At 39.5% G+C, this 13,413-nt stretch overlaps 2 protein-coding genes across 3 annotated transcripts; both read right to left on the bottom strand.

Annotated features, from left to right (window-relative positions):
* Positions 1 to 448: 448 nt before the first annotated feature.
* On the bottom strand, positions 449 to 3,904 carry LOC116387228 (brain and acute leukemia cytoplasmic protein). 2 transcript variants are annotated; one of them, XM_031854155.1, is made up of 3 exons: positions 3,599 to 3,904; positions 3,191 to 3,335; positions 449 to 1,849 (listed from the first exon to the last, which is right to left on the bottom strand). In XM_031854155.1, exons 1-3 carry the CDS (start codon positions 3,735 to 3,737, stop codon positions 1,615 to 1,617), a joined length of 519 nt encoding a protein of 172 aa, XP_031710015.1. In that variant the 5' UTR covers positions 3,738 to 3,904; the 3' UTR covers positions 449 to 1,614. The 2 variants fall into 2 exon arrangements, with proteins under 2 accessions (XP_031710015.1, XP_031710016.1); XM_031854156.1 differs by having other exon boundaries at positions 1,626 to 1,849; positions 3,211 to 3,335.
* Positions 3,905 to 5,858: 1,954 nt separating this feature from the next.
* On the bottom strand, positions 5,859 to 12,575 carry LOC116386990 (V-type proton ATPase subunit C 1-A). The gene is made up of 13 exons (XM_031853634.1): positions 12,413 to 12,575; positions 10,978 to 11,152; positions 10,806 to 10,873; positions 10,568 to 10,653; positions 10,270 to 10,364; positions 9,958 to 10,049; positions 9,589 to 9,687; positions 9,240 to 9,308; positions 8,595 to 8,687; positions 8,103 to 8,196; positions 7,799 to 7,896; positions 7,507 to 7,630; positions 5,859 to 6,691 (listed from the first exon to the last, which is right to left on the bottom strand). The coding sequence occupies exons 2-13, from the start codon at positions 11,107 to 11,109 to the stop codon at positions 6,593 to 6,595; spliced, it is 1,149 nt and encodes a 382-aa protein (XP_031709494.1). The 5' UTR covers positions 11,110 to 11,152; positions 12,413 to 12,575; the 3' UTR covers positions 5,859 to 6,592.
* Positions 12,576 to 13,413: the final 838 nt, after the last annotated feature.

Genomic DNA, 13,413 nt, shown 5'->3' with positions numbered 1-13,413 from the left:
TTTCTGCAGAGCTCCATCTCCTGCTGACTGAGATGGAGCTCACATTATAGATTTTTTTTAAAACATTATTGCCAATAACTATTTATCTTATCATGTTACACTATCAGTGAGAGCTTACAGACTATGGTGATGTTAGGTGATGTGTTTTATTTAATGGAATAAATATAGTTTTTTTGAGGCGGGGGGGGCATTTGCCCAGTCTAATATGCCTGCATATCTTCTCAAGGGACTCTTGGACAAACATACAAAAAATAAATAAATACAAACTCAACTGCTTTTGTTTTCTTGCTATTAGATGATTACCATGTCCATGATATTCATATAAAAAATTAATTCTGTAGTAAGCCCAGCATCAAACAAATAAGATAACTATCAACTCATGTGGTTGTGGGCTCGGTAAGGACAAAGAGAGAACTGTCTCTAAAAATATCCATAAGGTATAGACACACATCAAGTTATTGGTCTATTGACGTAGGCTAATTAATTCTGCTGTAGCCTTTGCCTGTAAGGAGAAATTACTGCACATCTCACCTCTTTCACAACTTAAGAAACTGACAACAATTTTAATTCAAAGAAGAAAACTGTGGTAGATCATGAGTTCAAATGTTGTTTTCCATCACAAAAGTTTGCCTGTACACATTCAAACTGTATCATCTCAGTAAATCATCAACAACTCTTGACAAGCAACAGTTATCACGAGCAGAAAATGTTAGATCAGACATGGTGACCGCCACCTGCTGGCCATAACTCTCACGATGACCCATTCTAATTACCCCTCTTAATGTACTTCTCTGTGCAGCTTTTCTATTTTTATGTCTACCAAATGAGAAAAAAGTTTGATTTCAGACAGCTTGCTTCTGATCATGTGTGGGCAGAGTAATTTTTCCACAAATGCTGAAACAATTTGAGATTGATTTAAACATGCAGATCAGTGTAAGCCACACGGATCAGTACAAGACATAATAAATGGTAAATGGTAAAGTGTAACACAATATAACATAAAAGAAGAGGTAAGAGAACACAAAATACTGAACAAAACAAACTCTCAAAGTGAGAACAGGAGCAGTTCAGATCAAAATGTAGGCACATGCGGGTGTGTTTGTTTCTTTGTCTTGCAAAGGCTGGAAAAAGACAGTCTTCAGCCTTCAAGCATTAAACCTCCAAATCTCAGTTTCTAAACAGCACTTCAGGGTCTTTTAAATGAAAATTATTTACAGCATCAACTGAGGTTAAACAGCATCATCATTGTTTTTCATTCACAACAAAAGGAATATACTTGCACAAAGAACTGAAGCAAATTCTTAAGGAAAGCCCCACACAGAAAACATTTGATGTGCAGACTGTGATTATCATGTGCATACAGGACGGTCTGTTCTTGTTTTCTTTAAAATTGGCTTAACGCAGTGACTCATTCCCTGACCGGCACCGTAAGCATGGGAGAAGAGCATGGTGGAGAGCGTGCACACGTTTTGCGATCCACTCTCTGCTTCACTTCAGGCATGCATTTGCAATGGCAACAACAAGGATGCAGCATCCCGAGATCTTTGGATGGAGACATTACGCAGGTGCTTTTGTTTTTAAGTCACTGAGATCGACAGCCAAGGTCTTGCAAAGTCACGAGCAAACATCATCCACACAAGACTGTAAATCCCCGTCCCATCTTCTGGTGAACTTCTCACAGCTCCAGCTGCCGTCTTCCTCCTCACAGAGTCTTGGCTTTTCTTCATCTTTCATCACACACGGTCCCAGGTTCAGCGTCTCCACTGCTGTTGATGGTGACGGGCTGGCCGTCCTTAGACAACGCACTGGCCTCTTTTGATGCCCTCCTTTTGGACTCACGAGTGGTTTGCTGGGAAAAGATGCGAGAGTTTTGAATGCCACGTCATTTAAATGTCACCACACTGGACAGGGAGCGAGTGGGCAACAATGGCCAACTGAGACCTGAGTCACTGAAGCTCTGCCCATAAATGGAAGGTTAAATAGATAAAACGCAACAATCTAGGTTTCTGTGTTGCTGAAAATGTAGTTTGTTAGGTCATGGAATTGATTTTCAGATCTTTTTCAAATGAGTTTCGTACAGAATTGAAAAGAATTGCAACTCGTTCCTCAATAATAATAATAATACATTTAAAACATGCAGAATAAAAGTGTCCACAGTGTTATCTGTCGGCCTCTTTTTATCTGCTGTTCATGAGTATTAAAAGCCCATACATTTGCATTTAGAGCAGATAGTGGCATCTGCACACTGTTCCATTAGTGCAGTAGCTCTTACAATAAAATAAAAATTAGGAAGACAGAGAAAGAATGAAAGAAATGTTATGGTACAGGTCATATGTAAATGCAGATTATTTTCACACAACTTATCATTCTCAATGTTTACTGTTTGCACTCACAGCTAAGTAGAGGACACTCAAACATCGATATTTAGGAAAATATTGTGTAAATATACTCTGTTCGTCAATAAATGCAGATAAAACCTTCGTAAGTCTAGAACTACGTCTTATTTTCACAATTGATGAATTGTATTGTGTACATCACCCGTTTTCTCAATAAAAATGTAAGACAGTAGTGAAAACTACCCATCTTCTAATTCTTTGTTTTATCCGTCCGTTCATCAGCCCAAAGCACAAAGACATAGCAGCTAACTTATTTCATTAAGGATCAATTTACTGTGGTGACATCTGTGAATTCCTTCTATTAAACAACTATTCAGTGTGATTATTGACAAATAAACAAAGCAAGTCCTGGTATTGCGTATGGTTGTTGTTGTTGTTGTTGTCGTGTGTGTCTCTATTTGCATCTTCCTGGAAATGTTATAAAGCTATTCTGGGCAAACTTAAAATCATATCTCTGCAAACTTATTTCATAACATTATCTCAGATCACAAGACAAATATCTGCCGTCTGTCCTTCCCTAAAGCCTTCATGTTTTCTAAAGTTAAATTAACAAATTTGATGGCTAAATTCAATCCTGTTGAATAAATTGAAAATACTGATTCTGATTTCTCATAAAGTTGATTTTGATTCTGCAGAGTAACCTGTCAGAAGGACTTCCAAACACTGCATGAGACATAACGTCAGAGGACAGGTACAGTAAGTCATGCTGTTGGGTCTCACGGCCTGTAACGTCACCATGTGTGCAAAGACTGAGGCTGTTGGTGTTGATGTTTAGCTGTCAGGTGTGTCAATACCTGCTACCGGGGACACCTACATCACTCAAGGAGCGTCTGGCTCTCCTCTGGTGGCTGGAGCCTGTGGACGTGAGGGCCTGCTTCCCACACTGGGTGCCTGTGTTCACCATCCTCTTCTCCCTCAGACTGGCCTCCAGAGCTTTACCTTTGGACAACAGTAAGGGCTTAGATTATCACGTGAAACCTCTTGTCCGGGCTTATTTTTAACGTTGAGACAATAGAGACGCAAAACTGCTATGTCAGGGAGTTGACATGCTGGCAGTTTAGAGTGGTTTATTTAGCTTTCTTGTGATCCCTATACTGGGCATTATTTTCTCATTTTAGTAAGTGTGATGTGGCCTGTGGTATACATGCAATGAGAGACGTTGCAGTGAAAACAGATAACACGGAGGCGTGGGGGGCTCTTACTGTTTGCTACTGGTAGAGAGGTCTCGACGTCCGTATTGGTAAGCCACGTCGATTCCGTCTCTCTGGTCCAGCTCTCATGGTACCTCGGCTCGATGATCGCGTCCGCCCGACTCCCTCCACAACCCATCGGGACAATCATCCACGGCAGGTGCGGCTGACACGCGGGCTGAACACGGGCTCGGGTTGTCTCACGACAGCCGCGGCATCCTCTCCCCGGATCTCTACTGCGGCTCAATCCGTGGTTCCGTCTCCATCACCAGTCGGAGCCGCTGCTGATGTTGACGCTGCCCTCCACAGACAGCAGCTGACCGGCGTTAACACACACAGGGGCTACCTGCGTCATCCAACTGCACCCACTCTGACCGCTGATAGGCTGCGAGGGACATCCACTCCGTCACCATCGTCATCATGCAAAGATGCGCTCGTACCAATCAAAATCACACTTTACTTTAAGTCCCCCTATTTAGCATGTATAATAGCTGTAGAAACATTTCATAAATAGTTTATAATGTTGCCTAGCTGTAGGCTAAGCAGCTGTAAGAACATGGTTGTGTTTTTATTAATGTACAGCTTTTTGTCAATAACAGCTGCTCCTATGAAGACATTTTATAATTGTTTTACTATATTGTAATTCATTCATCATGTATTTATGCACCAGCCTCCGCTTATCAGTGCCCACACGAGGAGTCATAGTTATGAATAAACAACTCTTATATTTGCTTATTTGTAATAAACCATTTATCAATAATTATACTAATCATAAACGCTAAATATGACGGCTTGTTCCCAAAACCATTACTTGTTTTAATGTCTTGCTCTTTAAGAACATTTTATTGATTCATTTTAAGTTAAATAACCAAAAATAATCAAAAGAGGATAGTTTACAAAATAAATTCGTACCACTGCACTGTTTAATAAGTATGGAAGCCCATGTTTGGCAAACTTTATGATGAAAAAAAGACGTAAGCAAACACATTGTAACTATTTGCCTTATTAATAATGGTGTTTCAGTTAGATAGCATTAGTAAAAACAAGTTTGAAATCCCTTTGAATATTGAGTATTTATCCATCTATTTGGAAATAAGGCAGTTATAAATGTAAGTAAAATCCACTAATAAAGGATCATTAGATTGTTCCTTTCTAATAATGTCGAGGGGTGTGGTGGAGGACTCAAATGCAGGCCAGACCAGAAGTAGAGTGAAGCAGGTATTTTAATGAAACGTGAAAACAGAACAGGAAACTTACAGAAACATAACAGGGAATCAATCCACGGACGAGACAAGAGACGAAGGGGAAATCCAGCAGAACGAGGCAGGGCAGGCAGACGGGGACAACCGAAAGGACGAGCCAAACGGGCGGTAGACATGAAAATGATCTGGCAGTGAGTGCGTGTGTGACTGGGGTTTAAATAGTGGATGCAGCAGAGTGAGCAGGTGAGAGTAATGAGCTGACGAGGTGGGTGTGACTGGCAGGTGCACTGAATAAACTGATTAGGCGAGTGAGCGATGGACAAAACAGGATAATGGTGGCAGAGCTGTGACAAATAAGCCATCATATCTGCTGTTATATCATGTTAATAGCCCTGGTCTTTCAAATTATATATTAGGATATGCTAATAATAAAGTTTAGTCATTTGTCAACATATGAAACAATAAGAAAATCTTTAAGACAAATAAGAAGAAAATTAGAAAAGACTTACCAATATACTTTTATAGACTGCTAAAATGTTTGAGTTTCATCGTGTAATAAAGAGGTTTTACAATATGCAATTGGAAATATTATAGTTGTTAATAAATTGATATTTGTTCCAGATGCTCCAGAGGTGGTATTGATTAAATAAAGAGCTATAAATGTACAAATATTGGCAATCCCAAAGTTGTAATTATGAATTATTAATAACTAGTAAAACCTTATTAACTTCCTTCTTTGTACATCATGAACTTACATACGCTTGCGTTGTTTCCCATATATTTTAGTTATCTTGATCAAATATGTTGCACAACAGAGAACAAGTGTCCAACGTGACTCAAAATATAAAATCTTGAGCAAATATCTGATAGTTCTGATAAACCATTCGCTTTCCAACAAGTTTGCATTGGTCACCTCACTCTAGATTTTAAATGGTATCCAGTTGTACAATTTTGTTTTCTTCTTGTTTTCTTCTCTTCATATGGAACTGATAGTGATTCTGATGTTAGTTAATATCAGCCTGAGGATATTTATAAACTTTATTCTGCAGTTAAAAAGGACAGTGAGCCAATTATATTTCACATAGAGTATTTATTTTTCACATTTATTTTAAATATGTGGGGTCATTCTCAGTTATAAAGACAATACAGTATTTGCACATAGACCCATCATTGTTTTTCTCAAACTGCTTAATATACAGAAATTATAGGAGCATACAATCAGCAAACATACAACACCGTAAAATGATCCATCTCAGTGTTTCACAGGATTACAGCTTTATTGGAGGGGAACAATGGTCAACATCTACTTGTCACAGACATTCCTGACATGAAGCTAAAACATCACTTTCAAAAACAGAACAAAACAAAAACATATTCACTGATTTTAGAGGCTTTAAATAAATACTATATTTAACATACATATATATTTCTCCCCATTTTCCCCACATATGTACCGTTTTTGTTGCTTTTAATAAAGTAGACTGACAGGAGAGAGCAAATGTATGTCCTTTGATGGGGAATGTTTGGTGGGTGTCACCTGGGGAGCTATTCACTTTTACATCATTGTACAAAGAGGAAGTGAAAAAGAATAAAGAAGACGGCCCATATTTGTCACGTATATTAGAACAGAAGTTCAACAACTTGCTCAATATGGACCCAGGAATGTACCGGGAGCATCAGAGAGGAAGAGAGGATGGCAATGAAAACAAGAAAAACAGGGTGGAAATAAATGAGAGCTTGGGGATGTGAGCATGTCACATCGGAATACCACGGCACAGAGAATGAGATGATGATGGAAGTGTATCTAGACTTTGAAGTCCAGCAGGTTGCAGTCGATCTTGTAGTAAACATAGGGGTAGTACTCCTGCTGGCTCAAGTTCAGCCCTGGGATGTCCATAGCAGCCTGCACGCACAATAGAGACACAGTTAGACAAAATAATCACACACACATTGTTTGTATCAATACGGTAAGTTCCCATTAGAGTTTAATGATACCGTTGTAATGGTTTTTTTTTTTTACTATATACGTGGTGTGGTCTTGTCTCAAAAATACAAATTTTTCTTAATATTTGCAGTGATATATATCGATCTAGATTGTTTTGTGCGGGTTGCCGAGTGTTGGAGATATCGGCTGAAGAGATGTCTGCCTCATCTCCATTATAATGGAACTAGCCGTCACGCGGCTTGTGGTGCTCAAAGCGGCAAAAAAAATATCTTTGAAAAACTCAACAGCAACGTCTCTTTCCAGAAATCATGACCCGGTTACTCAAGATACTCCACGAACCTGAACAGTGAACAGTTCCTACATGAAACAACCGACGCAATATCTGTCACACCAAACAGGATGATTTGGTGTAGCAAATAAAGACCAGATTTACAAGGACATAAAGGCTTTCCCATTTGTTCAGCATGGTGAACAGTGAACGGCAATAAAACAATCCAGAAGCTTGCCAATGTAATAATTTATATTGTTTTATTGAAATAATTAGTTTGCAGCTGAGTCAAGTCCAGTTTAGAAAGTGTATGTTTAACAGGCCAATAGCAGCATGAAGGGCAATCTAGTCCCTCCGTGCTGAAGTGACAACCAGATGTCAGCAGCTCAAACACAAGGGATGATCTTAGTCTTCCGAAGGACCCCGTTACATGTCAAAGAGCTGGACCTGCCTTCCTCCAATCATTTTACTTGCCACTTAAATTGTCAAAGACAAGGGGACTCACATCAATGATCGCAGCGCTGCTGTCCAGGTGTTTGTACAGGTCAGAGAGCACCTCTCTCAGCTTCTTCATGTTCTTCTTGTTGGGCTGCAGCAGCATGGCCTGGAAGTTCACTGGCAGTCCGTATCTATGAAACACAAGAAGTCTTTAAGTCCATCTTTTATCTTTCACAGGAAACAAATCTTGCATTAAAAAAAGGGCGAGTGAACGGATCACCAAAGTATGCAAAGAGTAGCAGACTGATGAACTTCACTGAGGGTGTTTCATGGAAGCTGCCGGGTCTTCACTTGCTTACCTCAAAACTGATTCCACAAACACACGAAGGGCTTTTATGTGAATCCACGCGATGAAGGCTTCGCTGAAATTCACTTTCAGCCATCGTACCAAAGGCCCCTGGGTGGAGAGAAACAGCATTTTAATATTTTCTAATAAAAAATATATACTGGCTGAAATTCCCTTTTTGGATGTTTCTTAATTAAATCATCCTTGAGAATTACCAGTAGGCATAATGACAGAACTATATTAAACTGGTTTCAGGCTTTCAGCCACGATGTAAGAAAGCTCCTTGAAGTAGTTTATGTAGAAAACAGCAGCCGTACAAACTGTTTCTTCTTGTCAGTGGACAACCGTGTCATCTCTTCTTTGTCTGCCTTCAGCTCCTCCTCATTATACTGGAAATCACGCACTGTATACCTAGGGCAGGACACAGAGCAGAGAGCTGGCAATCAGCTGTCAGTGAACACACACACACACAAGTGCACACCTGAAACAGGTCTACATACAAACGGACACATGATACTTAAACACACAGATCCCTCAGTTGTGCTAATTGAAGAGACTGTCGAGTGCTGGCAAATTGTGTTTATTATAGAATGGCAGTCTATTTTCAGAGCACAACAAGCCTTTTCCTGCGTTAACAAATAAGTAGCCTATTTCAATAATGAGGTATCATTACTGCCATTTATCTGTGGTTGATTTTCCACAAACATTACAAAAACACAAAAGAGAAACATAATCTGTAATCCAAAACTAAGATCTCTCAAGTGGCAAAAACTGAAACACATCTTAAGTGGAAAATAAAATGAATTTACTTGTTTTCTCTGGCCTTGTGCTTGAAGTCATCTATGGCCTTCCTAAAGAGAGTGACACTGAACATACCGCTGTCGTTGTCCTCAAACAGCAGCCTGGAGGAGAGGACATGACACATAGCTTTGTTTATACAGTAAAGTCATATCTCATATTCATTATTTGTGACAGTCGCGTCTGAAAAGGTCTGCGCGCCAAGTTACAAAAATTCAGAGGAGCAAGACCAAGCGCCGTAACCACTTGCGGCCCCTTTACACACGACGCACAGGACATAATTACGTTACTTTCTGGTGTGCGCAACCCTTTGCCGGACCATAAACTAAGCTTTAACATAGAAGCTTCCCCAGTCCTAGCTGCATAAGATAGATAGCCAGAAATGTTCGGAACACAGCAAAATGAGAATAAATAAGTAAATACGGGCAGAGGGCCGGGTCTCTACAGATACAGACACCACCACACACCTCTAGTGGCTCATAAGTGATGATGGAGAGGAAATATTTTTCCTTTTTAGTCTATAAGTTGTTTAGATTTTTTTAGAAACACCTACTCATTGTGGCTTTGAATTCAGATAGGTTACAGAACTGAATGTTCTTCTTCTTTTGGTGAATCATAAATCTGTCAAAGAAAATTAACTGAACCACCGAGCTTACTTTGTGGAGCGTGGCACAACCATTTCTGACAGGGTCTCATACGTCTTCTGCCAGTCAGCATAACTTGTCCTGGTGAGGGTGGAAAGGGAAAGATTACAGCAATGTATTCTACATCTAAAAATTACATGAACTGGGTGTCTTCTTAAATAACTGTCAACTACCCCATCTAACCCCCATCTTACCTTTAAAAATGTAAAATAGATAGTTTTACAAAATACAGTTTCTTGACTGTTTTTATGCAGCTGTAGTAAGAGGAGATCTTCCATCAAATCTACCATACATACAATGACATGAGGACTCTTACCTCACCGTATATTGAATATGTAGATATCGATGTAAGCCTACTTACTTTGGGACAACCACCAGCATGGTAATAAGGTACTCCGAGTCCAGTACAAAATCCTCTTTCTTCACTATGTCAGCCAAACTCCTGGTCAACAAACTCCCCCTAAAGGACGACACGTGCAGTTCAGAAAACAGAAAAATATGTTCTGTGATTTCTGTTTGTAACTGCTGGACAAGGATGCTATTTGTACATGCTGACATCAAGGTAAATAGTAAATGAGGACTAACTTTAAAAACACACCAAAGATAAAATACAAGCTAATAATTTGTGATGAAGCTGAAGAAGTACCACAGTATTTGGCTTTAGTCAATGCTTCTGCAATATTACAGAAAACATACAGCATATTCATGTTATTATTATTTTATAACTCACGCATTCTTCCTCTCCAGGTTTTGCAGGTTTCCCTTCAGGTTGTTGTAGGCTGAAGCTCTGGCCTTTAGGTCATTGTCTATCTGAGACGCTTGCTAACAATAAGAGGAGGAGTAAGCGTACCGATACTCCCCAACACGTAAAACTATGATAAATATATAATACATATTATGATGGTTTTCCATATTTCGAAACAAGTATAGAAAGATACTATAATTAGTTCAGTACGGGATAATTTCCTGCACCACACATAATACATAATAACTCTCATTGGATCACAGGAATGGGCAAAATCAAACTACGACAGATTCTTACCTTGGCGATGATCTCAGAGATGTTTTTCAGCGACTGTTTGATTGGATACTTAGCCATGTCCCACTGAAACCTGGTAATATAGGTGACCAGGTCCACTGTAGAACAGATTAAAGTCATCTCCATTAATCACCTTCATTTCCAATGGCTGTGTATGGTTGTACATCTGAACACACAGGAACCTATAAGGTTTTACTTTGAAGTCTCCATGCTGCTTTCTACCTCCTTCCACTTATGTCTGTTAACAACTGAAAAGCGTTCGTCCGGACACCAGTCTGATGATAAATTAAACAGCAATTACCTCCATTAGCGAGTAGGTTCTCCTGGACTTTGTCTCGGCTGTCCTCCAGGACATCGGCCATGTACTGAGCGACCTTCTTCACCACACTGAAACAAAACCCGGGGAACAAACACAAGAGAAGCAACAGATGACAACAATGTGGTATTTGGTTATCTGACAAATTGTCTCCTGCTCCCTAACAGATAGAGAGGGAATTTTACAAACTCTTTCAGTTGACTTTTAACACACAGAGGTTTACCTTTCCACAAAGGTGTCTAGTTTAGCCAGTTCATCTGACAGACCCACCAAGACATCTAGTGTTCCGACCTGTTAAAGAGGCAAAACACACAAAAACATGAACAAAAAACCTCCACTAGAGTACTTAGAGGTGGATTGTCTTTGGTGGGGAATACACATGACTGCCGTGTTACCTTGAGATCGGGGATGTTGAACTTGTTGTTCGCGGAGAGGTTGTTGGTGCGTGTGGTGGCCACCATCAGCTTGTCCCAGGTCTGCTGGCACGTCTTCTCCCCCGGAGCAGAGATCAACCAGAATTCTGTCATGGCTGTTGGTAGGAGGTTTGTCCACTTTGATGTGAGGAAGTCACTGAGGGTGAAGAGAGAGAACGAGCATCAGTAGAGCTCTGTGATTTGATCCAGGGCTGCTGTTCTGTTGCTATTATCATTTATAGCATGGTAGATATTCCTTGAACAGCTTTGGGTGTATTGTGGGAAATGTATAAAGACACTTATTTCAATGATTTTTGAATTAAAACCATGAAGTTCTTTGATTTGTAAGGCATTCGATTTGCTGGATTGACCGAAAACACAAATCCGTGTTAGGTAATATTTACAGTTTCTCCACTGATTTTCCACAAATATTATGGAATCAAAATAACCTAATAACATGACACGTGAAAAACAAAATGACATTTGGAGTGATAAAAGATTTTATCCAGAATACTTCCACTCCGCTACATTTCAGAGAAAAATATTGTACTTTTTACTCCACCACACGTGTCTGACATTTGTTCCCAGTTATTTTGGATGTTGAGATTTGTAACCAAAACACATGATCAACATATAAAAATGATGCCTGGGCACACATTAAACTAATCAAAGTAGTTGAAATCGGCTCCTCTTCAAACTGCTACAACATTTAAAGCTGCTTACGTGTTACTTGTCCAATAATATGAGATACTGTAATGTTGCATAATGAGAACTTATACTTTTGATATTCAAGTTTATTTAGCTGATAATACTTTGGTACCTATCCTTAAGTAAATGTTTACTGTACTGCATGACTTATACTTTGAGCTGAGTATTTTCACATGCTAGTAAAGGGTATGAGTACTTTTCCATCATCGTATAGAGGACGGATTCGCAGCTGTGAGAGTATCATGAATCATATTAAGATGTTTGTTCCTCTTTTGACATCTATTTTGCTTCTGATTCATTAACTTCCTCACATATCCCCATGATTGTAATACAGTCACTACACACACACACACACACACACACACACACACACACACACACACACAGGTTGATTGCATTAGTAAAACTCAGAAGCGACTGGTCTCCATGTCTGCTGATTGACAGTCATATGATCAGTTCCTGCTCTGCAGAGGACATGCTAAATACTGACCCTCTTAATTAAACACCATCAACAACACGTGACTGAGGGCTGCTGCTCTTTAGGTTGGATTCGTTAACCATCCTCACTCTAAATCACTGTTAATGAGCAAAGTGCACCTGCTTCATGTGCGTTTAAATTCAGTGTTAGCTCGCTGCTGACACGAGCTTGTTTGCATCGCAGTCTCTCACGTTGTCACGACGTCATGAATCGGTATATTTCCGTACTTACCGGTATGTTTATGGCTTTAGTATTTGGTCCACGCGGTGCAATTCAGTTGGACAGACGCAGCTTCCCATACATGGCGCAGATAATAACAGCTTTTCGACTCAAAGGTGCATCAACATAGCATCTCACTCACAGTCAGCTGATCAGTGTTGTGCGTCTGCGCAAAGGCTGCTGCGCGCTGGACTGCCTCCACGTGACCGACAAGTCCTTGTAAGAATATAAAAACAGAAATAGCATGTGTTGTCCACGTAGTGGAAGGCACGAAAACTGTGATTTGATTTTAGAAAATACAATAAAAAAAACATATCTGCAAAGGTTCACCTGAACTCCACATCTGAAATGGATAAGTCCTGGATAAATGGTTGACAAGTCCCGCCCATAGACTGTATATAAGTATATATATATATATATATACTGTATACAAGAAGTCTCTGCCATTACAAAAAAAATGGTAGTAGGCCTAGTACAAATTAATTTGGTTGTAGATGCTCCTGTTAATCATGTACAGAAGTGGCTAGATGGAGTTTTCTGAGACCTAATTTGTCAGCTTAATATTGTTAAGATAAGTATTACCACATGTTATTAGATTACTTGCACTCCACTTTGTTTAGTCATATCACAATCCAAGAAATTTAGATTATTTTCAGCTGCTTCATTTTTTGGTTACAAAGTAATGATAGTATTTTCGATAGTCATTAAAGGCAGCATGTGTGTTTGTCTTGACAGCTCAGTCAGTATCACTCAGTGTCGCCCTCTTCTGGTAAGATGTATCTAACACATTAGTTAATAGTTCCAGCCTTTACGTGTCACTGTTTTAACAGTTTTAGTGGAGTTGACTGATCATGAACTGATTCAGCTGTTTTTAATTTCTCAACAATCTCTGTCCATTATTATGAAATTAAATAAATGATCCTACATGTCCATCTGTCAATGGGTTAAAAGTGTTTTCACTATAGTTAGGGTTAAAACCACTATTATACAAGAGACTGGCCAATGTTGGATTT

This window comes from Anarrhichthys ocellatus, unplaced genomic scaffold (genome assembly GCF_004355925.1).
Source record: "Anarrhichthys ocellatus isolate YVR2014 unplaced genomic scaffold, GSC_Weel_1.0 scaffold14, whole genome shotgun sequence".
Classification (NCBI taxonomy): Eukaryota; Metazoa; Chordata; class Actinopteri; order Perciformes; family Anarhichadidae; genus Anarrhichthys; species Anarrhichthys ocellatus.
This window is presented reverse-complemented; position numbering and strand designations above follow the sequence as displayed.